The 23992-nt window shown below is 40.6% G+C and overlaps 1 protein-coding gene across 5 annotated transcripts in view; it reads right to left on the bottom strand.

The window, feature by feature from the left end:
- Window positions 1-15035, bottom strand: part of LOC131217372 (zinc protease PQQL-like) — a 43824-nt gene extending 28789 nt beyond the window's left edge. Inside the window, exons 1-8 of one of the 5 annotated variants that reach the window (XM_058212302.1) lie at window positions 14658-15035; window positions 10753-10999; window positions 10537-10662; window positions 9175-9312; window positions 8935-9069; window positions 8097-8354; window positions 7889-8026; window positions 7296-7365 (exon numbers count right to left, since the gene is read on the bottom strand). In XM_058212302.1, coding sequence (XP_058068285.1) covers window positions 7296-7365; window positions 7889-8026; window positions 8097-8354; window positions 8935-9069; window positions 9175-9312; window positions 10537-10662; window positions 10753-10999; window positions 14658-14866 — 1321 coding nt within the window. In that variant the 5' untranslated portion in view covers window positions 14867-15035. The remainder of the gene's footprint in view (window positions 1-7295; window positions 7366-7888; window positions 8027-8096; window positions 8355-8934; window positions 9070-9174; window positions 9313-10536; window positions 10663-10752; window positions 11000-14657) is intronic. The other 4 variants (XM_058212295.1, XM_058212289.1, XM_058212310.1 and 1 more) reach the window with 4 other exon arrangements.
- Between the last annotated feature and the right edge of the window lie 8957 nt (window positions 15036-23992).

Genomic DNA, 23992 nt, shown 5'->3' with positions numbered 1-23992 from the left:
CCTAGGATACCTCCTACGAGGCCAAGGAAGATAGTTGGGTGGACTTATTCTTGGTAAACCTAGTGCTTCACGAAGTTTCTTGGGGTTTTCGTCGGGTCTTTCATGGTGTTTATGGGCCTTCCTGATAGTCTCTCCGTTCAATGTTTTGGGAAAGTTATCCTTTGTTAGGGACAAATGGTCCCTCCCTTGGTGCATTGGAGGTGATTTTAATGTTGTTAGATTTATTCATGAAAAATTGAATGGGAATTGGGTGACCTCGTTTATGAAGGGTTTCTCCGATTGGGCAAGCATACATGACTTGTTGGACCTGCCAATGAGGGTTGTTAAATTTACTTGATCTAATGGTCACTCGCTACAAACCCCCCCCCCCCCGGCTATGCCTTTATTAGTCAGATTTTTGTTTCTCCTGAGTGGGTCCAACAGTTCCCCTTTTGCTCGCCAAAGAGGATTGCCTAAACCAAACTCTTATGCTTGCCCAGTTCTTTTAAAAATTGATGAGAATGGATGGAGGCCAAAGCCCTTTAGATTCAAGCTAGCTTGGCTCAAAGTAGAGCGTGTCCAGTTGATGGTCTTGAAATGGTGGTCTTCTTTTCAGATTGATGGTCTTCGAGGCTTTCAGCTTTTTAAGAAGCTGCGGATCTTGAAGTTGAAACTTAAGGCTTGGAATAGGGAGATCTTCGGTCAAAGAGGGCCCAGATGGCCTCCCTTCCCAGTGAAATTAAAACTTTGGACATTAAAGAGGAAGGAAATATTCTCTCGTAGGAAGAGTTGGCTTCAAGAGCTAAGTTATCTTCTGAGTATTGTGCTAGACTGAAAGAGGAAATAAAGTGGCATTAGCGGTCCCGGGATATCTAGCTCAAAGTGGGAAGCCTCTCTCAAAGAGGTGTTGGAATTCGAAATTTGTCTACCATGAATATGACCCTTCTCAGTAATGGCTATGGAGACTTGAGACAAAAGAGGATCATTTATGGCGAAAAATCATAGCTTGCAAGTATGCCTGAAAGAGGGGGAATGGGAGGTGAAGGATTCTTCAATGTATCAGGCTTCTCATATATGAAAGTCAATAGCATCCTTGAGAGTCAAGTTTAAGGAAGGTATCTCCTTCTCTCTTAGGAATGGCACACGAGTCAAATTTTGGAAGAATTCTTGGTACAGTGGCCACCCCTTGAATCGACATTTCCCTTGCCTAGCCAATATTGCGACTTTGGAGGAGCTGAAGGTGGCTAATTGCTTTTCTCGAGTTGGGCCTTCAACGGTTAAGATGCCCCCTATAGGAGGAATCTGTTGGATATAGCACACCTTAGTGGTGTTGTTGGAAGAGTCTAACTATATGGTGTGGTCTAACCACAACTCGGGTCGGTTCACTGTTTCCTCCTTTTACAAGATGCTTTGCCCAGAGATGTCATCTGTAGGGGGGGCTCGTGCCTTTCACTTTTGGTCAAATGGAGCTCCCCCTAAGGTGACAGTCTTCACCTAGTGGGTAGAAAGAGAGTGTTGTCAATTGATAACCTTCACAAACGAGGAATGCCAATTCTAAATGTGTTTCTTCTATAATGAGGATGTCGAATCCGTTGACCACCTCTTTATTTTTTGTTCTTTCACCTATAATGTATGGCAACACTTCCTAGCCTTGTTCGGTTTTTTCTGGGTTATGTTAGGATCGGTTTGCAATCTTCTATGGGTTTGGCATGAAGGAGGCATGGACAGGAAGGTGAGGGTTATTTGGCAGCTAACTTTGCCAACAATTTGGTGGGCCATTTGGTGGGAATAGAATAGACGCCACTTTTGTAACACTTCTACATCATGCGAAGCAATGATAGCCTTTGTTAAATTTGTTGTTTTTGAGTGGGCTACGACCCTGAATGTTGAGCACCATCTTATCGAGACAGTTCTAGGGTTGTGATTCCTTGGGATCCTCCTTTGTATTCTTTTCATGCCTTGTTTGCACACGGGCCTTTAATAAAATTCCCATTAACATATACAAAAAAAAAAAAAAAAAAAAAAAAAAAAGTGGACCATACCATAGAAAATAGTGGGGATCAAACGCCTACCATTGAAAACTTCTGGGGGGGCGGGGGGACAGAAGTTTTGGATTAAGCTAGTATTTGTGTTTTCCCTTCATCTGGGTCCATGTGACCTTAAGAACAGATGAGATGGCAAATAAACATCAAGATGGGCCCTAGGAAGGTTTCAACGGGAGCGTCATTGTCCCCATTGCTTTCTAGTGTGGTCCACTTGAGCTTTGGATTTGCCTCATTTCTTAGCTCATGCCCTAAAATGATCTAGAAAAATGGATGGATGGTGTGGATAGAACACATACATCATGGTGGCCGACACGGAACTTTCCCACCTAAACACCTAATACGTTTAAAGCCCGAAAGGGTAATATTATCTTTTCAAAATGTTGATATGGAAATTTTGTTAAATAATCATCCAAATTTTTAAAGGAAAATCACTTGCTGCATTCAGCGATAAGTGACAAGTGAAGTGCATGTTGCTGGAAAAAAAAAAAAAACCACAATTTTACGTGATTTTTAACATTAAGTGCTTAATCTTTTATCTTTACCAAACAATTTGAATTTCCAAAATCTAAGTCCTAAAATTAGGTTTTACCAAATGGCACCTTAGATATTTGTCCTCATATGTAAAGAGAGGCTAACTCACTTCGTCAGTCGAGGCGTTGGGGGGGATCGACAAATGGCAGAGGAGCATCATAACCATCAAGAGCGAAGGCATCGGACATTAGGAGGGCACCACACAGATCAAATAAAGGGAGGACACCTGGCATGCTAATATAGGAATCTGCATGGGATGAAAGAAGCGTGACCTTAGATGAACCAACGTCCAGAGATAGAGGTGTGATAAAGACTACACATGTTGGGTTAACTAGCATGCTCAAGATAGGCAACAGTAGGGGGATTATCTCACCCCGATGTGTGGCATCTGAACCTCCCAAATCTTGCTTTAAAGAATCCAACCCACTGCCCAACAAAAATGCGCCCCGATTCACCCTCTGACTGGGCAGAGCCAGATGTTCATCAGCTACCATCGACTTGGGAGAAGACATATTAGCTAGCGACATCGAAGTGCTCGAGGCAGATGAAATCTCGGGGCGGGAAATTGGAGCGGCCTCACTAAGCAATGAAGTGGATCAATCCAGGCCGAGGCCCGTCTGAAGAGGGATCTCCACCCTCCATGTATCCACACTGGTGCCCAAGGACAGAGTTGTCTAGCGTACGACGAGATTCAGATTCAACCTGAGGAGCAAAAGCGTATAGAGGACTGGCTAGTTGTCCAGCTGCAGAGACGTGCACATTCGCATGCCTCAAACAAATCCACACGCGTCTGGACTGGCTGACTAGCCTCGCACATAGGACCCTCTCTGGACTGGAGTCCGCCGGAAACCACCATTAGAGCACTTCCCACCACCATGCAAGGAGCCAAAGGAGAAGACGAACGGACACCTCCAAAAACTCTAGTATGGATATCGCCGGAGAGAGGACAAAGTAGGGTTCCCTTCCCATACCACCCTAATGAGAAGGGAATCCACGGTCCTCGCCAACTAGTAGTTTAATGAATTCCGACACCAGTGACATCTTCCTCATGCACATACAAAGCCTCACCAAGAGGAGCTCCTCCCATCTCTCGATGGCCTGGTCCACCAAAACCACTTCCCCTAGACAAGAACCCAAAGCCACGAAAAACTCATCATACCGAAGCTTTAAAGGCAACTCAGGGAATAGAAACCTGACACCTGACGTCCCAAACGACAACCACTCTACATTTACAGATAGATATGACCGGACCCACTCTATGGAGGTGGCCAGTAAAGACCACCCTTTCTATGTTTTCTAATGAACAAAGGGAGACCCAATCCAAAGAAGGATTAAGAAAATGTAGAATTTTATCACCCGGTCCTAGATTACAAAAGTGCTCAACCACACTTCTTGGTCAATCAAGGAATAACCCGGACAAAGGGAAACCACTACACTCCATTGAAGGGAGTTCCAAGCCTTCGAGAGAACCCTCGAGGGAACTATTACATCATGACTCCTACCAACTAACCTAGAGACTGAAATAGATGTACCTGGATGAGCTAGGGGAGTACAATCGAGATGGTTAATAGGAGGGAGATGGAATTCAGACCAGGGCCTCTTTGAAAGTAGGAATCCCACTAGGCTGTTCACCTCCCTCGATCGGTGAGGGGACGACCAAGTAAGGAGGGATCAAGGCTCGTGATGGAGGCAACCTTTGCTAAATGAGATCCCCCTTCCGATCACAACTCTAGATTTACCTCTTTAAGGCCAAAATGAGCCCTTTGGACCACCTAGTGCTTCACTTCCCCTTCTCCGCTCAGATCTAGAATCAGATTTTTAGAGTTTTTGAAATGCAATGGTCGCAGTCACAATCAATGCCACATCTAATTTGGGCTTGGCACAAAGTTCAATTGGAGAAGGACAGATTACCCATTTGGAGGTTGTGTTTGATGGCGTGTTTTTCGAATATATGAGGTGAGCGTAATGCGCAATGTTTTGACAACATGCAAATCGTCGGAGCAGATCTTTTGGAAGATCAACAGGGTTGTACTAAAATGGGCCGCCTGCATCCTTCGATTAGATGTCAATGTAGTTAGCTCTATATTCCAATACCAATTGCTTTTGTTGTATTCTTTGGCTGGTTTTCTTCGAGTCCTTCTTCTAATAAAAATATTATTTATAGCCCTTCAAAAAAAAAAGGACCCTTAACTCTTTTCCATTGAATCTTTGGCCATTGAGACCTTGCATTGCTTTCATGAGATTCCCTTCTTCATCCATCCTCACGAAAGCAAAACCTCTTATGGTCGTCGAGCCTTTCTCTCAAGGAACCACAACTTCCATAACCCTCCCCAACTTGCCAAAGATGGGAGATATGCAATTCCATCCACTTTTCTAGGAAATGATCAACAAAGAGTGTTGGAAACTCTCGTAGAGGAGCGAATCCCTTCCTCCTATTCTTTGGTTTGATCCTTCTCCTACCTTTTCCAACTGGGATCCAAACCCTCATCTCGGTCTTGGATGTAAGTCTCTTCCTCTCAAGAATGAACTAAATCCTTACCTTTCGAGGGTCTTCAACTGGCTAGAGAATCAGCCCGGCGTCTACCATGCCTCGAATTTGTACCATATTCAGAACGGAAAGATCTTGACACAACTAATCTCCCCTGTTGTCTCTAAGGAGAGACACGGCCTGATCTTTTAGAGACATACCGGTGAGCGTCACAATTGTTCTCCCCCAAGAACCTTTATACTTCCACAATCCTCGAACTCTCACCCAAGAGGACACTTTTACCTCCAACTTCATGCGAAGGCTCGAAGACGGAAACGTAATCCATCTCACAAATTCTGGTTTGGGCCCCTCCTTATCACATGAATTTGTCAGATGTTGAGCCAGAGGAAATTATCAGGTTACTGGAGTTGTTTCAAAATCAATCTGTCTTCTTCTGACCGGGATGCCTCTATCATTCCAAATTTATATTTGCCTAATTCATTATGCAGTGCTCTCAGATGTGCTTAAGCTATACCCCACCAGCTTGAGAATGTTTTAAAAATCCAGAATGATATCTGTATAAAGCATCTAACAAGGACATTCAACTTTAGATAAATAGTCACATATTGGACAAGCATTTCAGGCCCCAGGACAGAAATGTGTTCCATAATGGTAATGGTGGTCGTAACAGCCACTGTCGTTACTGTTACAATACGGTCGTTACTGATGCAGGACAATTAACCACTTGCTCTAAAAGCTCGAACTGTTAGAGTATGGCGAATTAATCCATTTTATCTCATAGCTCAAGCCCCACATCCCATGGGTTAGGACCTCGGCCGAACCCCCCTCGTGGGTTCGTGGGCCCCAAATCATATGGGCTGCCCACCCCGAATGTGTCCCCGCATCCCACGGGCAACCCCGCTTGAGCCCGGTGTGAAATGCCCTTGCATTAATCACCCTCAGTGAGGAGTCTCGAACATGGGACCTCCACCATGGGCCCCAAATCACATGGGTCACCCACCCCGAGTGTGTCCCCGCATCCCACGGGCTACCCCACTCAAGCCCGGTGTGAAAATGCCACTGCGTTAATCACCCCGGGTAAGGAGTCTTGAACACGAGACCTCCTGCTCTAATACCAATTTGATGCAGGACAATTAACCACTTACTCTAAAAGCTCGAACTGTTAGAGTATGGCGAATTAATCCCCTTATCTCATAGCCCAGGCCCCACATTTCATGGTTTAAGACCTCGGCTGAACCCCCCTCATGGGCTCGTGGGCCCCAGATCACATGGGCCGCCCACCCCGAGTGTGTCCCCACATCCCACGGGCTACCCCACTCGAGCCCAGTGTGAAATGCCCCTGCATTAGTTACGGCCTTTTTTATATTTCTAAAAAGAAAGGGAAAAAAAAAACTATTTTGACACCATTACGGCTCCGTTACGGGCAGTTTTTCCTGTAACGGCCATTTCAGCCCCGTAACATTACAGCTGTTACATAACCGTTTTTGAATACCTTAGGACGGATACACCCACATGACAATCAGGGAACATTGATGTGCCTTTTTTCTCTTTACAGTGTTTCAATATTCATCTTTATGTATTAAGTATACTTTTGGACATCTAGGTATAATCTTTGTACATATCATCTTTTGCATATACACCAAATTGCTAGCAGAACAGCTTTTCTGACAGACCAGAAAACATCCATTCAGCCAAGCATTTGAGCCAGCACAGAAAATGGAAATTGCAACATGCAGGATTTAGTTTTTATGATTCCCCAGCCCCAAATTGGTATTGGATGTGTTTCAGGTCGGACTATAAATTCATCTAATATCACATCCAACCGCTACAGAATGTCTGTTTGGACCCTTAAAAAATCGGTTACTAATGATGTTGGACAAATTGACCGGTAACTAATTTAAGTGACTTAACCAACTAATGGCATAGTTCGATTTAGAGAATGTTGCACTGCATTGACTTAGATTTTCCAAAGACAGTGCACCACACAGACCACATGAACAGAGGCCTCATGAGTCATGAGACACGACAAATGAATATAATATGCAAGTGAAATAGAATAGAGAAGTCCAACCGAAGTATGGTATCAAAGCTTTTCACTGTAGCTGGGCTTATAACCAGGATAAGCAATTATGAACCATCATATATAATTTTATGGTCTCATCGAGGGATTATATTAAGAAGTTAGCGGGTAGTACTGGAATATACCAAATCGCATAGGGAAATAAACATTCAGGAATCAGGACACAACTCACGAGGTAGGATAGTCTTTTGTAGCTGTGCTTCATACTCGATCCCAACAACAGGTTCATTGCGAAAAAAATGCTGCATAGTTAACCAGGATAAAAGATCATGATGCAGAAGCTTAGCAAGAGGAAGAAAAAACAATCATTTTTTTTAATATATCCCAGCCAATTAATCGACTAAAGCTGTGACATAAACGAGCTGAAAATTTTAAACCAACCAAAAGTGTGATAATGCAAACATGGATGTGATAGCATCTATGCAGCACTCCAGGTCACTTCGAGCATCAATACTTTAATGCAAGATGAATTCTTAAAAAAGGACACTATCCATGAATGCCATGCAGTGGGCCGACAACGGAGTCGGTTGATCACAAAGAAACATCGAAGTATTCAGTGACAGAATATGATGCCCTCTTTTCTGGTGTTAATACAGATAGCAATTCAGAAGTTCAAGGCAAACAGAAAAGAGGAACACAAGGAAGCATAGAACATGTACAATGTCTTCCATCATGGAAAAATCTTGTGAAGTTCAATACTATGGTGGACAAGAATAAAAAATAGATGCATGGATATTTTTGAAGAAATTAGTTATTTGAACATACTTGCAAATATTCATCCCGCAGAGTTGTTGATTGTATCTGATCACGCTCCAGAAAAGCAGATTCAATCTCCGACATCATTAAAGCACGGACGATAGAAATTTCACGATCTGAAAACCCATGAAGCCGAACCCTTGCAACCTGAAAAACAAGACAACCTTAAGAATAATATAGAAGCAAACAAGCGATCGTTTTAATATGCCAAAGATACCTCCATCAGCATTGATTCCAGGGACTCAATAGTACCCCGCTCTTTGCAAGTTGAAGTCATTATATATGCCTTCACAGGAGAAACAAGAACATCGGCAACTGAAGAGCAAGAGAAGTATGGTGGATCCTTTCTTCGAGATATTTTGAAAAACCTCTGGTTCAAGGCACAATGGAACATAGCTTCTGCTAAAGAATTCCTGTAATCCTTCACTGTCGTCATCATGCCAACCGGCATCTTACAGCTGATCATCACTGCAGACTGTTAAAAGCCAATCCAAGAGAACACTGTCAGCACTGACATCATTGTCATGCGAATGAGTTCAATACATAGGCCTCCATGCATGCATGTCTCTGTATGCATTACAAATATTTGAGTCTCTGTATTGACTTGCGCATGCATAAATAGATGTGCTAGAGTCTAGACTACTGTGTGATTCCCACCATATTTTAAACGTTGACTAATCCGCACTACACATGGCTGACATTTTTATCAATCCAGATCGTCTGAATCATGGGCCCCATTGTGAATGCACTAATGAAGCATATCCAGAAAATCACAGAGACTGAGCAATTCCAACCATCCAATTGACAGCCATCAAATGGCCACTGTAAAGAAAATGGTCAGTAGTTCAACATGTATCAGATGGTAAGTTCGTCCGACCAGTATCATTATTATCCTATGCTCCATCCACAGTGGATCCCATGATTTGGTAGGTCTTAATTGATGCACATGTATGCCCAGTGTACCGCAGATGAGTTGCCACCATTCAAGAATGGCTGGAAAACACACACAGTATTCTATCAGTAAATAAATACACAGAGATCTTCAGAGTACTGACCCCACCAGCTTCAGATTCAACAAAACATGAAAAGCGTGGTTCGCCATGAGATGGAACAGGAAATTCTGGTATAAGTGGCGGGGTGGAGATTGAAACTTTTCCCCCAAAGTGAGTCCTTATCAATTCAACTACACTCTGCAAGAAAACAACTGGACTGCTTAGAAAGACATATCACAAAGCTGACAAGGAAAAAAGTATTTATCATTTTAAGAGGGAAATCTGAATCTGACCAATTCAAACCTGTGTATCAGTAAAATCTCCAACAGCAACCACAGCCATATTGTGTAAATGGTACCATCTCTTATAAAATTGCTTGACCGTTTCAGAAGAAACTGTTCGAATCACCTTTTCCAACCCAATAGGAATCCGCTCAGCATACTGCAACCAACTAGCAAATTTATAATAATTTACCATTATGCTTACTACTTGAAGATAGCTCTTCAAAAAAGCAGAAATAATTAATTTAAAGCAGTGGAACTTACAAGCGATTCATATTAATCTACACAATATCTTTATCCTAAGAAATGCAATATGCTCTAAAGATGGAACCAGTTATATCAACGCCTACATGTTGAGAATACCAAGCAGCAGCTTATTAATGACTCCTAGTACCAAAGAAACATGCCGTCATTCCATACCTGCAAATTTCTACTTTTTTTTCAGAATTTGAAACGCCTACGTGCACTTGCACTGAATTTATAAAAAAACAAATTCTCAAGATTCCCATATCGGTGCTTGTCAAACAGAGAGGAAAACCCATGAATGTCCACGCAGAGATTCTACATGATGTCCATCAAGATTTCACTCTGTTTTACTACCACATGGGTAATGATATGATGGGAAACCACTCATTTGGTCAGTGCTTATGATATTCATGTCATCACATAGTTCTGGGCAGCTTCTTTTACAACAAAACCAATTCATATATTGGGTACAACCAGTGTTCGAAGTATCGGTATCGTTACATGTATCGCTAGCTGTGGATACAGAAACATGTTTTGATAACGTCGATATTATCATTGATACCCAGAAATGTATTGCTGACTGAGGGAAACATTGGGGAAACACATGGAAATGGTGGAATTTCTCAATAAAACTTCAGGAGATGCTAAAGTGCACATATTTGCATATTTAGGAATCAAATAATTGCAAAAAAGGCGCATACATAATAAGTTTCTCCTTAATGGGGATCTAAAAGCATGTAATGCTGACTTAGGGAAAAAATAGAGGAACATGGGGGAAATGGTGGAATTTTTCAATGATCCATCAAAAGATTCTAAAATACACATATTTGCATATTTAAGAATCAAATAATAGCGAAAAATATGAGTATTTGCATATTTAGTAAATTGACTCTAGAATGCACATGGCAGATGCTGCCAAGGGAATCATGGTTGGATTCTTTGGATGTCACAAGAGAATGGTTAAGACCAACTCACAAAGCAACATGTGGAGATTCCCAAAATGAAGTTGTGGGTAATCTTTTGTATTCATGCAAATTTATTCATCTCAACCAAACAAAATTACAGGATGAAATACTTTATAAGAACATAAGGGAAATTAATGCAAAATACTACAGTGAATAAGATTCAGTAGCAGAACCTTTGAACCTTCCATCATCAGAACCCAGTGTGCGTCCTGCATCCGCCCTGCAGCATTCCGCCCTCCTCTGTATTCTTCCAAAACAGCTCCTCTCTCTTTCTCCAGGTCATCTGCTGAAACTCGAATCTAGTCACATAAATACATGGACTGAATTAACAAGATATTAGAGATCGAAAAGCCATGGTTTGACCAAAACATAACAGAAAATGCCACTACCTCACAGCTAAATTCTGCCAAAACTGATATGGCCTCAGATAAAAGCTCAGGCTTGTCGACAGGAACAAACAATTCATATATTGTTTCATCTGCAGATGTCATAGCATTCTGACAAGCACCAAACTCGGCCCCAATGCTTTCCAGAAACTTAACAATGTCATGATTTGTATAATTCTTAGTGGCACTGAAAGCAAGATGTTCGACTATGTGAGCAACCCCACGTTCCTCCTCTTCTTCCAAAACTGAGCTGCCATAAACCCAATGAACTGACTCATATAATATTTCCAGATTGCAGAAATGCATACAACAAAACAAAAATAAAGCTACAAGAAGTATGTTCAAAGAAACCTTTGACTTACTACTATCAACCAAATATATTTTCACCAAAAAATTATTGCTCCTGAAACTGCACACTATTGGCTAAGACTAACACTAGGCATGAAACTGATGACTGATTGATTATCAAAACAATGTAAGGTGAGCATTGGCCAACACACGCCAATGATAGTGGGGGCAAACAGATAATAGTCCGAATCTGATTTATTCACCTTTTTGGCATTTCATCAATAAAAGTTCTTTACCTTTCAAAAAACAAAGTTCAGAGAAAAAAAAAGGTACCATAAATCAGACCAAATGAAAAGGCATGACAGCAATAAAGACAGATTCCACAGTATAGAATATTCCTGCAGAAAAGAAACCACTCCAACTGCAAACCATTTGCACATCCAGTAAATCCAATGGGGAAGTGATCATCTGTAATGCTTCAATTATCTGTGGCTTCTTCTTGTTCTATTAAAATTTGCTTACTGATTATGGCCTTAGAACATCCCAACAGCAAAGTTATCTATTATTATGGAAAAGGTGCATAGAAGGATGCGCAACAGATAGCAAGTTGCATACATAGAATTGCAAGAAAACCAACTTAAATCCATCGGTCTAATTCAACTATGGCTTAGAAAACCCTTTGCATCAAATGATTTGTTTTGAGAAGAGACCTACATCCAACATTTCTCTCAGTAATCCAATTAGAACACATCTGCATTTTTTTGGAATGGTAATGGCGATTTTATTAAAGCAAAAACTAAAAGGCACTACAATGAGGATGATGAGAGATCATACAACTAATGCAAAGAGGAGACACACCAGCAAAATTCAATAGAACTACCAATAAATCCTATAAACTACATTTGGTGTTTGTCATTAACCTCTATATATATTTCTCAATATAAATCACTTTGTTCAATCTACAAATTTACGGAAACCCATTAAAAGAAAGGTTTTCAAAAAGGAAAAGAAAACAATAATAATGATAACAACATCACAAAATTCAAGTAAAACTACCAAGAAATCCTATCAATAACTGTTTACTTTTGTCATGAACCACGTCTATATTTCTCAGCATAAATCAGTTCATTCCCTCCGCAAATTTACAATAACTCATTAAAAGAAAAGGATTTCAAAATTGAAAACAAAAGGGGAAAAAATCAAATGCCCCGTTGCAGAAAATTCTCAATTTAACAAGTGAAACCAAATTCCACTATTTGAAAGCAAATTCATGAAAACCAATGCCCAGAACTGGCAATCAGAAACCAAAAACTCACCTAGTATGTTCAATAGAAGTACCTAGGAATCTATTCCATAGAAATTAACTTCTTGAAGTGAACTACAAGTAACATTTCTCAAAACAAATAAAGAAAACCATGTCACCTCATCTTCAATTTTGCGAAAATCCAATACTTTTTTTTTTTTTGAAAGGTGCAAAACTCCAATACAGACGTGGGTAACAAAAGAAATAAACGCGCATTTGGATGCCTATAAGTTCTTTAAGTTGTAAGGTGAAAGTAACTTACAGGTAATCTTGTTTGAATGTAAGTTGTAAGTTAGTTATAGGTAAGTTGGTTTTGTGTTTGGGTAACTTGTAAGTTAGCTACAAGTAAGAAGATGTATATTCACACCAAGCAAAACTTGGAATAGGGGAATCATTCCAAGATCTGATTGACACATAAGAAAGCTTGGCACGAAGCATGCCATTTTTTTAAGCCCATCTAGATGAATAATTGAGCCACTCCTTAAGCTAAACTAATCATCAGGTGGGCCATAAAAGTGGGCTCAAATTACCTGTGATGTAGAATGGTATCTTAAGATAAGCAACAAGGAAACTAAAAATTCTTATTTTCAATCCAAAATATATTTTGCAAGGGAGAGAAACATACAAACAAACTACAACAAAAAGCCTTCAAACTAAAATTTTGGCAACTATTCGGCAAGTGGGGATCAAATAGCTGGACAGTTATAAATTGATTTCTGGAAAATAGCTGGAATTTTTCAGCAAGTTAGAAGTGATCCCAGAACTTGAGAAATAAAAAGAAGATGCAGCTGGATAGCTAGAAATGAATTTCCAGCAAGTTGAAAATGATATTAACACTTGAGAAATACAGAGAAGATGCAGTTCTATGTCCAAGAGAACATGAGCATTCTTGTAAAGTGAAAGTCTCATAATGCACACAAAAGTTAGAATCTCGATAGCTTATGGCCTACAGTTCACCACAATGGGATCCATATTTTCAACAGTTTGATAGATGGGAAGAAAATAAAAATTATAAAAATAGAAAGAGTAATGGCCGTGATTGTGGGGCCCACCTTTGTGTATGTTTTATATATCCACATCGTTCATCAGTTTTGCCAGCTCATTTTAGGGCATGTGCCAAAAAACGAAGGAGATCCAAATCTAAGGTGGGCCACACCAAAAGAAACAGTGGTGAGTCTGGTGACTAAACACCCACCAATAAAAACTTCTTGTGGGCCACAAAAGTTTTGGATCAAGCTGATATTTTCGTTTTCTCTTCATCCAGATCTGTGAGCTTATCAACAGGTTGGATGGCAAATAAACATTACGGTGGGCACTAGGAAGTTTTAATGGTGAGCATTCAATCAACATTGTTTCCTACGAGGTGTCCCACCTGAATGGATCTGCTTCATTTTTGGACCCATGTGCTAAAATGAGCTGGAAAATCTGATGGACAGTGTAGATATATGCTATGTGGGCACCACTGTCACGGCCTCACCGAATCAGGGCCGATTCAAATGCAAGAACAGAGATTGAATTAAACGAAAAAAAAAAAAACCAAAAAAACCCTGGCAGAACAGGCCCACTACAGAGAGGGAGAGAGACACAGAGAGAGAGAGAGAAGGAGAGGGAGAGGGAGAGGGGGAGAGAGAGAGAGAGAGACACACACACACACACAAAGAGCTTGGAAATTCTTCAATGGCTAGTAATGGAGGTGTGCTTCCCCCCTCTTCCCCTCTTTTCAAAAATCAGACTGTTGGCCTGTAACTTACTTACAAGTAAGTGGAAACATAGCCTCAAGCCATGAAAGTTTTTTGTAACTTTTGCCTGTAACTTACTTACAGGTTGAAACAAGCTTACAGGTAAGTTTCCTCTCCCAAACACCACTTAAAGGATAGACGTAACCAACACCCACCCAAAAAAAAAAAAAAAATTCTCCAATCAACAATCAAATTCACCAAGACGCAGTTCCCCAAACTCCAAAAACAAAAGTCCATCTCCCAAATTCAGCAAAGGTTAAATAAAATAACAGTTTGCTCACGAGTTGAACCACGAGAAGAACCAAACCAAATCAATCAATGTCTGCGAAGAAAAAGAAATTTCACCAGTTCCTCCTGCAAACAATCGAATTCACCAATACCCAGCTCTCAAATCCCAAAAAGATCAAAACCCCATTAGCCAATATTCAACAAAATTACCAAGAAAACCAATCAATTTCTTACCTAAACCAAACTCCAATAAGAACCAAACCTAACCGAACCAAATCAATTAGAAAGATAAAAATTTTAAATAATAATAATAATAATAATAGAAAGGGAAATTTTTCAGAAGTACTCACCCGACCTTGACAGCGAGGGCGAGGGCCGCTCTCATCTTGGGCTTGGAATTTGACCGGACGTAATAAGAGAGGCCGTTATCAAGGCGACCGTAGACGACCCCCACAGGGTTCTGTTCGAGAATATCGTCCATGGCGATATTGACGAGCTTCAATGACCTGAAACCCTGCTTTCGAGCGATCGATGGAGCCTCTGCTGGAAGCAAATCCATGGCTGCTGCTGCTTCTCGAAATCCTCCCGAAAATGCTGCAATTTCGAAGAGATGTATGGAGAATGCCGAAATGCAGCAGCTGCTCTCTCTCTCTCTCTCTCTCTCACCCTTTTTTTCTCCAATCACAATGTCTTTCCTTCCTTTTGCTTTCTCTAATGACTGCTTGAAAAGAAGACAGGCAAATGAGTTGGATGGTCCGGGCCGGGCCAATATTTTCCGGTTTAGGATAATCCTCGAGCCACTTGGGCCGGATCCCAGACTGCTTTAGGCCGTCTCACATCAGACTAGCGGACCAGCCAGGTCCGAAAGCTGGGCAGATGAGAACCGATCATCTAGAATCTGTTGTATGCTATATTAACCCATGACCCACTTCTACAAATGCCCGGTTTAGGTGATCGGTTCTCCTCATATATTACTGGTGGGCCGACTATTTGGATTATGAGGCCAATCTACTGAGTTTGATCCGTTGACTCGCGTGGGCTGGTCCTGAATGGTTGGGGGGTGCGTAGGGTAACGCGTGCGCACTGGGGAAGAGAGTAGAGCAATACGTGCGTGCGGTCAATGGGCTGCAACGTTGCCTATTATACCCCCCTCGCGCAACAGGGAATGATGGGCGTCGGGCATTGTACGACAAGTAAAGGTGCTGGATTTTAGTAATGTACGTGTGAGATTTTTACTAAAATCCAAACCGACCAGTTAGTGGGCCCGCTTCAGATTGATTCGATTGTACTAGATTTTAATTACTGGGCATCTATTTGTTGAATCCGGACACGTTTACTGCTTTTTCCTTCTGCCGTCCATTGGATGTCCACCGGTTGGTAAGTTGAATCATCCTTTCCGTGTAATTTTACATTAATAACTCATCTATGACGTGTCTCGCTGTTTGTTGGGGATTGGATTAGGTGCGGCGTGTGACTCACCCATGACGGTGAGGCCTTAACGTGGGTCCCACATTGATTGATATATATTATATCCCTGCCGTCCAACCTTTTTTTCCAGATCGTTTTACTTCATTATGCCAAAAAGCTAAGAAGATACAAATCTTATGTGTACCATACTATAGAAACAGTGGTAATTGAACGTCCAGCGGTAGAAATTTCCTAGTGCCCACCCTAATGTTTATTTGTCATTCAACCTATTGACGGTCACATAAACATGGATGAATTAAAAAAATAAATAGTCTTGATACAATATTTTATGGCCCACAAGAAGTTTTTAATGTCCAATCACCATTATTTTCTTTGAAATGGTCCACCTGAGATTTGGATCCATTTCATTTTTCGGATCATGCCATGAAATGTTCTGGTAAAATGGATGGTCGTCGTGGATATAGCATACATACATCAAGGTGGGCCTCACAGTAAGCGCCGCACCGTCATGTGTGAGGCCGGGCCGCACCTACTCCGCTCCCGTTTGCTGAGTTTCATGCCACCTATATGGTGGAATTGTCCGTGTGTGGTGCAACGGCCATCATCCTATCAGTTTGTCAAGACGAAAGAGGCAAAAGGGTGAAAAAGTCGATGCTCTGGGTTAGCGTGGTTGATGATACGCAGGCACTTAGATATTTCACGTGCGGCAAACAATTGATTCAAATTAAACTTGCCAAACCATGGATCCAAGTTTAAATGTATAGTGAACCAAAAATTAGGGTTATTTAATAAATTTACTATCTGTTTGGTAGACATTTATTGGACGGTTAAATAATTTTTAAAAAAAATCCAATGATCTTATTTCAACGAAGAAGTATCCACGAATCAGAGGCCAAGATTGTTCAAACAATCTTATTTGGGTCCCGTGACTTTATGACAGTGATTGATTTTATTTAAGTTCATATGCGACACGTGTACAATTTCGGAGTGCCCAAGTATAGCTTGTTGTAGGCTGTCAATGCCTATCCTGAGATCTCCTCCAGTATGCGATTGATGGAATGGGATTGGCTGGTGTACTACACACCACCGACCTGGCTGGTGTGAGTACCTGTCGTGCTAAGACAAGCTGTTACTCTCTCAAGTTGTATTAACGGTTAAAGGTAGATTAAAGTTCCGTGGTCTCACATTGATGTATTTATTATATATATACTTTTCATCAGCATGTAAAGATATTTTTAGAGCATGATCCCAAAAATAATCATATCCAAAACTTAAGTAACCACACCACATATAACATTGTGGATGGTGATTCTCACAATATTTGTAGGGCTCATCAGAATATTTATTTTAAATTTAATTTAGATCGTAAGTTTATACTAGCCTGGATGAAGGGTAAAAATAAATATTATATTAATTCAAAACTTCTGTTACTATCAAATAGGCTTCAATGGTGGACATCCAATTCTATACTACTTTTTGCAACGTGGAATACTTTATCTTTGTGTCTCTTTTGTGTTTCAACTCAAGCATTGAGAGGCCCTCGGCAAATGAATGTACAGTTTGAATATGACACATTCATCATGATGAGACTCACAAAACTAGATGACTTCAACGCACCAGGCAAGTATTACACCAGCCAAACCGCTTCGGCAATGGATTGATAACCGATTCAGTACCCACCATTTGGACGCTTAGAACGAGGTACATGGAAGAAGTTAAATACTAAACTCTAGAGTCACTGTCAATCATGCATTTCATCCGCACCTTTCATCCATTTTAGCATAAATATTTAGAGCTTCAGACCAAAATTGAAGCATGGCCAAAGCTTAAGTGGACCACACCACCCAAAACAGTATAAATTGAATGTCCACAGTTGAAAAGCTATTGGGATTCACGGATGTTTTATATTAGTCTGATATTTGTTTGTTTCCTTCATTCATGTCTGTGTAATTTTATCCACATTGTGGATGACAAATAATGATACCCACAGTTGAAAACCTATTAAGATCCACAGTGATGTTTATTTGCCATCCAACCTTAAAGTCATGTGCACGACACATATCAGCTCCATCGAAACTTCCACCGGTCCCAATAATTTCTTAACGGTGAGTGTTCAGTCTCGCTTTGTTGTCCACTTAGATCTTGGATCCCCTTATTTTTTGCTCATAACATAAAATTCCATAGAGGAATGGATGGACGGCATGGATAAAACCCACACATCACTGAGTTTCATAGAGTTATTTAGTGGTCACGTAGGGTATGTATGGGAAAACAAGAAGTTCGATGTCCATATTCAACAGGTAGCTGTCTGTTAGTCAGAAGTTGTGACGTGAGATCTACCTAATACTGGCGATACGCCCCCATCAACAGTGGCCATCGTTATTTGGATTGTTTAGATTTAGATATGATTTATGCAATTCATCTGATTGACGATTGCATGCCCGTCATTCACTCCTGCGCATTCAACATTTCTGCAGCTTCGCTGCGATCCGGATCCAGCGATATGGCTGGGACCCTGAACGTGGGGCCATCTTGATATATTCATTGTATATCCATGCCGTCCGTCCGTGAGCAGGCGTCTGGGTCTAGCCTATCGATCAAGCCTTGTCTTTATCCTTCCCCATACTGGTTGAAAGTTAGCGAGATTGGATATTCAACGTGGGACGCGGATGGCGTCGTACCCTGCCCGGCTCTGGTAGTAAACGGGCAGTTCTATGGGCGGGCCCACAGTGATGTATCTATATATCCGTGCCGTTTATCCCTTCTCTCACATCATTTTAAGGCATTTGCAAAAAAAATGAAGCAGATCCAACACTCAAATGGACCACACCAAATAATAAACTTTGGCTGTATTAAATGCACATAAAATTAAATGTAAGTTGCATTAAATGCAACAGTCATCTTTGTACACGTACCTAGAGCTGTACATGACCGGGTTAGCGCAATTAACTCACTTGACTCTACTAGAAAATGCTTGATTCAACTCAGTTTGAAATTAAGTTTGGGTTGATTGATGTCGAAAATATTTCAAGCCAAGTTCAAGCTTGTCTGGCTTGAATAGACCCAGGTCAAACCTCAACGCGAATCGAACTCGGATCAAATCAGTTCGGTGACTTGGTTATTTTGATATTAACATTGCTCACCGAGCATTTGATGAAATGATTCAATGAAATAGTGTTTCAGGTGCATACATTCTCTACAGGATTGGCTGGTGGTGAGGAATGTATGACACGAAATCAATCGCTACAGAAAAAAAAATTTGATAAAACTTGTATTTTGATTTTGATGTTGTCTATTGAGTGTTTGATGAAATGCTTGCAAACTGCTGTTGCTATTTTGCATATTGTGAGAAATTGAAAGTGCATTCCATGTGTTTGAAAAAATGTCATTGTGGCTTGAATTGGCCCGAGCTGCTGATTGAACTGAGTCGAGTTGGCCAGTTAGGCTTAAGGACCGAGCCAAGCCAAGTTCAAGCTAGGGTCAACTACTGGCCGAGTCAAGTCGAACTGTGCCAAGCTCGACTTGGTTCAACTTGTGTATAACTCTACACATATCTTAAAATGATGTGAGAGAAAGGATGGATGACGTGGATAAACATATACATCATAGTGGGCCCGCCCACAAAACTGCCTGTTTGTGGCTAGAGATTGGCGAAGGTAGGATGCAATTTGCGTCCTTCAACGGGGCAGACCTGATTCTTGAATCGGCATGCCTAGCATGAGGGGTATAGTAATCAACGGACATTGTATCAGTCTGCTATTCGTATATAGCGATAAAACATCCATTTGCCGCTCATACAGGGATTTAGTCCATCTTGTGATCCACTATTGAACAATGGATGGTTTTGATCATCAAGGAGCACGGTCCCGTGTGTCACTTATCCTTCCTAAGGGTGAGTTTTGTTTTCCGGTTATAATGGCAATGCAAGGTAAATGAGCCGCCCTTATCATTTACACGAGTCAAGTATCGCTTGGTCAATATTCACGCCTTGTAAATTATAGTGCAAGTTATAATTATTATATTTTTACATTATAAAACTATCATTTTTATAGTAATTTTTATATGAAACATACAATGATTGTAAACTTGTTATTACAGTAACCGGAACACTAAAGAATGTGCCCTCTTATAACTATCGGTTTTAAAAGTGAATCTTTGGCCAAAAAAAGTAAAAATAAAAAGGCAATGCAATCACAATTAAAGCTAGATGTCACTTATCTCCCCATACCTTTTTTTTATTTTAACACTTTGTGGGTTTTAACTAGGCTGGATGCAAGGATTTGTGGGCTTACATTTGAAATTTCACCCACCCGGATCTTAATGAAAATGTTAGTGTGATTTGTTCTTTTTTGTTTATGAAAATCCACTGGGTGACTCAAAATCAACGAGGTCAAGTTGTCACTAATCCAATATAGGGAGTGACTTATCCAAGTTGAGCTGCGTTGGGGCATGGTTTGAGGAGGTTAGTCATATCACCGAATTGGGTAATACTCCATTGAGTCCAAGAGTTGGCACATGATCATCGAATGGCACACGTCAACAACTATAGGTTCGTCGAGGCTGTCGTGCATTGGACATGACTTTGAAACGATGGCTAAATTTAGACCATATATAATAGTATTAGGAGTGAATATAGGTGTTTACACCTGTTTTTGGCACACCTTTTAGACCAATAAAAGGTTGGGTCCGTGTCACTATGGACCTAATGATGATGAAATTATACTTGTGGTTGATGATATTTGTCACATCTTATCCCTCAACAACACGTTGCTTACTAAAAGTAAAGTAACACAGAATTGTAAGCATATCTTTAGGAGAGACAAAGCAACGAATGACACATAGCCTTGATTCATGTAGTAGACCAAAGTCGCGTGTTTGACACATTTATGAAAGACACACCGAGAAAATGATCTTATCACATATTTAGATGTGCCCAATAATGTCAGTTCTCACAACCCATTTAAAAAAGGAGATCTTTGTAGATACGTTCGGTACTCTTTATGTCGATTATGAAAGTTCGAAAATATGATCAATATCAAAGAGAATGAGAACCAATGGATTGGGTCTCGATCCATATCAAACGAGATTGATCCTATAAGATCCGTGGATCTCCATAGCCACGCTAGCAAAATGGCTAAAAATAATTTTTGATACATGGAGATCTATTTGGGTAAGTTGGATGACCAGAGAACAATTGAACGTCGTAACTGATATGAGTCTTAAATCAACAAGGAAACTTGGCTATGGTTTCATCACCTTCGGAAAGATATATATATATATAAACTGAACATGACAAAAACCTACATGGTCATGCGAAACATAATCTATCTTTACAACGCAATGCTGTCTTTATTTTATCTTATGGGCTGTCTGACTCCATGGATTTCAGGGGGTTTGAGGGAATTTCAAATCCCGTAATATGTTTGGCATGATAAAGTAACCGGGGGTTTGAAATTCACGGTGAAAGATTGAATTACATCTAAAATCATTCCAAGAGTTGCATGTGCGACATGTTTATCACTAGACTATTAATCTATCCGGCACATGGCCCATTGATGATATCCCATAACAATTAGATTATCAATTGCATCACTATGATTACTTTAATATGATGATTCGCGTTGTCCAAACACCGTCTATGTAAATCAATGGTTAAAAATAGTTGGTTAGTCACTCGTAGAGGTGTACACGAGTTGATTGGAGTCGAGCTTGGAACTGCTTGACTCGACTTGGCCACTTGCCGACCCCAGCTCAAACTCGGCTCGGCTCAGTCTCTGAGCTCGACTGGCTAACTCGGCTCAGTTCAGCCATTAGCTTGGGCCAGTTCGAGCCGAGTTCGCCTCTACAACATTTTCACAAACACATGGACTGCATCCCAAATTCTCACTTTTTGTAAAACAGTGGCAGCGGTTTTTACAAGTATTTCATCAAACACCTCGTAGGCAACATGAAAATCAATATTTAAAAAGTTGGGTATTTGTTTCACATACATACCTTCCTTGCCACTAACTGACACTTGGTTGGGTCATTTCATCAAACAGTTGGTTTGGATTCGAGCAAACGGACGGCCAAGGGGATTCGGGCGAACGGGTTAGGATTTGGGCATTTCCCGCTGGGGTTAGGGTTGGGCGAATGGGTGAACATATATGTACTCGACTCAAAAATCAATCCAAGCCTAACCGAGTCGAGTTAAGCTCAATACCGAGTCGAGTCGAGTCGAGCTAGGTCCAACTCGGACTCGACTATAAATGTTTCGAGCTCATTAAAACCGACTCAACTCAGCTCAACTCAAACACAGTTTCGATCCAAGACGAGTCAAGTTTTTCCAAGTCAATCCAAGCAAGTTAACGAGCTAACTTGACTCGTGTACAGCTCTAGTCACACGGATGTGATATTGTGCTTGCGGCCTATCTTAGACTTGGAATTTCATCATTTTCGGCAAAATATATATTTCAACAAGCTTACTACATACATGCACTAATTAGATATATTAAATTTGATTTAGTAGTTAAATTCAAACCCCTATAAATATACTATGCATAGTTACTTTTGAATTATAGTGGATTTTGAATCCAGGGTGCCAGACACAACAGGAGGACTTCAAATCCAGGGGGTTCCAAATCCACGCTCCCAGACAGGCCCTTAGTTTTTAGTCAATATGCCTCTGTTTTGCCATAATGTAGAACATTTGAGGTTAACTCAGATCATTATTGTCCAATGTCATCACTACAGTATGCTTATGTGTAGTATAAATATATACAACCTTATATTGTTGGATCCCAATCAACTGAGTCCTTACTGGGAATATCAAACAACTAGTCACATCCCACTAACCAATCACCTTGGTCATCTGTTCATATTGTTGATTTGGGTATTTATCTTTCACTTTGTTTCTCTAGACAAATTTATTTATTTGTCAATTGTACTAAGCATCACTTACACATCAGTAAATTTGACATTAATTTTAACCTTTTTAATTATAATTATGTCCATTTGGGCTGTAATTATTGGTGAAATGTAAGTCTTAAAACCAGGGCAAAGGGAATCCATTCAGAAGGACTAGCCCCTATCATTTTAAAATGTTGGATCGTTGGTACAGCTAGTGGTTGAGGGGGCGTTTGAATCATTGAATTCGGTTTCAAACGATCCATCTCAGAGCGAATGGCACCAACATTCAATCAAACTTAAGTCGAGTACGACTCTAGCATGCCCGCATTATCCTAGATATTGCACATATTAATCTGATATAGACCCTCATTAACAAGTGCGGCCTCATGTTTGATTGAATTCCGCAAATAGTAAGTCCCAAGTGCAATTATAGGTCCTTTACGCGATTTCAAGTCTCATAACAATCATTGCATTGGGAGTGATTCGAGAGCAATCAATGTATGATTACAAGTCCTGGGAGTTATTTAGGTACTAAGAACAACTAAAGGCCTCATGAGCAATTATAGATCCCACAAGTAATTAGGGAGTACTTAAAGGTTTTGGGAGTGATTATAACTCATGATAGCGATCATAAGTCTCATGAGCAATCGTAACTCATGAAAGTTATTGGGGTGCGATTAAAATCCTAGCTATAGATGGACAATCACGTCAAGGGATATGTGGGGGCCACCGTGATGTGTATGTTTTATCATGTTGTTCATACATTTTGACATGTTATTTTAGGGCATAGGCTCAACAAGGAGGCATATTGCAACACCCCGGAACTCGACACCCAAGCACAGAGACTCATATCCCGAATTCGATGGAGTTAACTAAATGACGGACGAATGATTTGATATCACCTCTTATGGTGTCCCGATTTTCGCTACTCGAGTATAATATTCACATGACAGGAACCCGAGTGTCGAATAGGGAAGGTCACATGTGGGCGTACTTTCCACGTGTCTTCATAGTTAAACTAGCATTCACCTCCCTAAAAATAAAAAAATAAAAAAATAAAAAAATTTATAATAGAGATAAGCAATGATGACCACATCATAAAATATTAAGACAATTACACACACACACACACATTGGTACATAGGGTGCCCATGGTAGCCTAATCAACCATAAACAATGCAAATGCATGAGATGTACAAACATTAAACAAAAAGAACAAAAGTCGGGAATTCAATGACTCGAGCTCTTGTAACTCAGCCACACTAGCAATGACACCATGCTGCCAAGGTCCTCAACCCTGAGCTCCTCACCAACTTAATCTTGAATTTGAATCGTGTGTGGCAATCTCAATGGAAATTCCCTCTAAGAA

The sequence above is a fragment of the Magnolia sinica genome, chromosome 1 (genome assembly GCF_029962835.1).
Source record: "Magnolia sinica isolate HGM2019 chromosome 1, MsV1, whole genome shotgun sequence".
Taxonomy (NCBI): Eukaryota; Viridiplantae; Streptophyta; class Magnoliopsida; order Magnoliales; family Magnoliaceae; genus Magnolia; species Magnolia sinica.
Note: the sequence above shows the minus strand (reverse complement) of the source record. Positions and strands in the feature narration are given on the sequence as shown.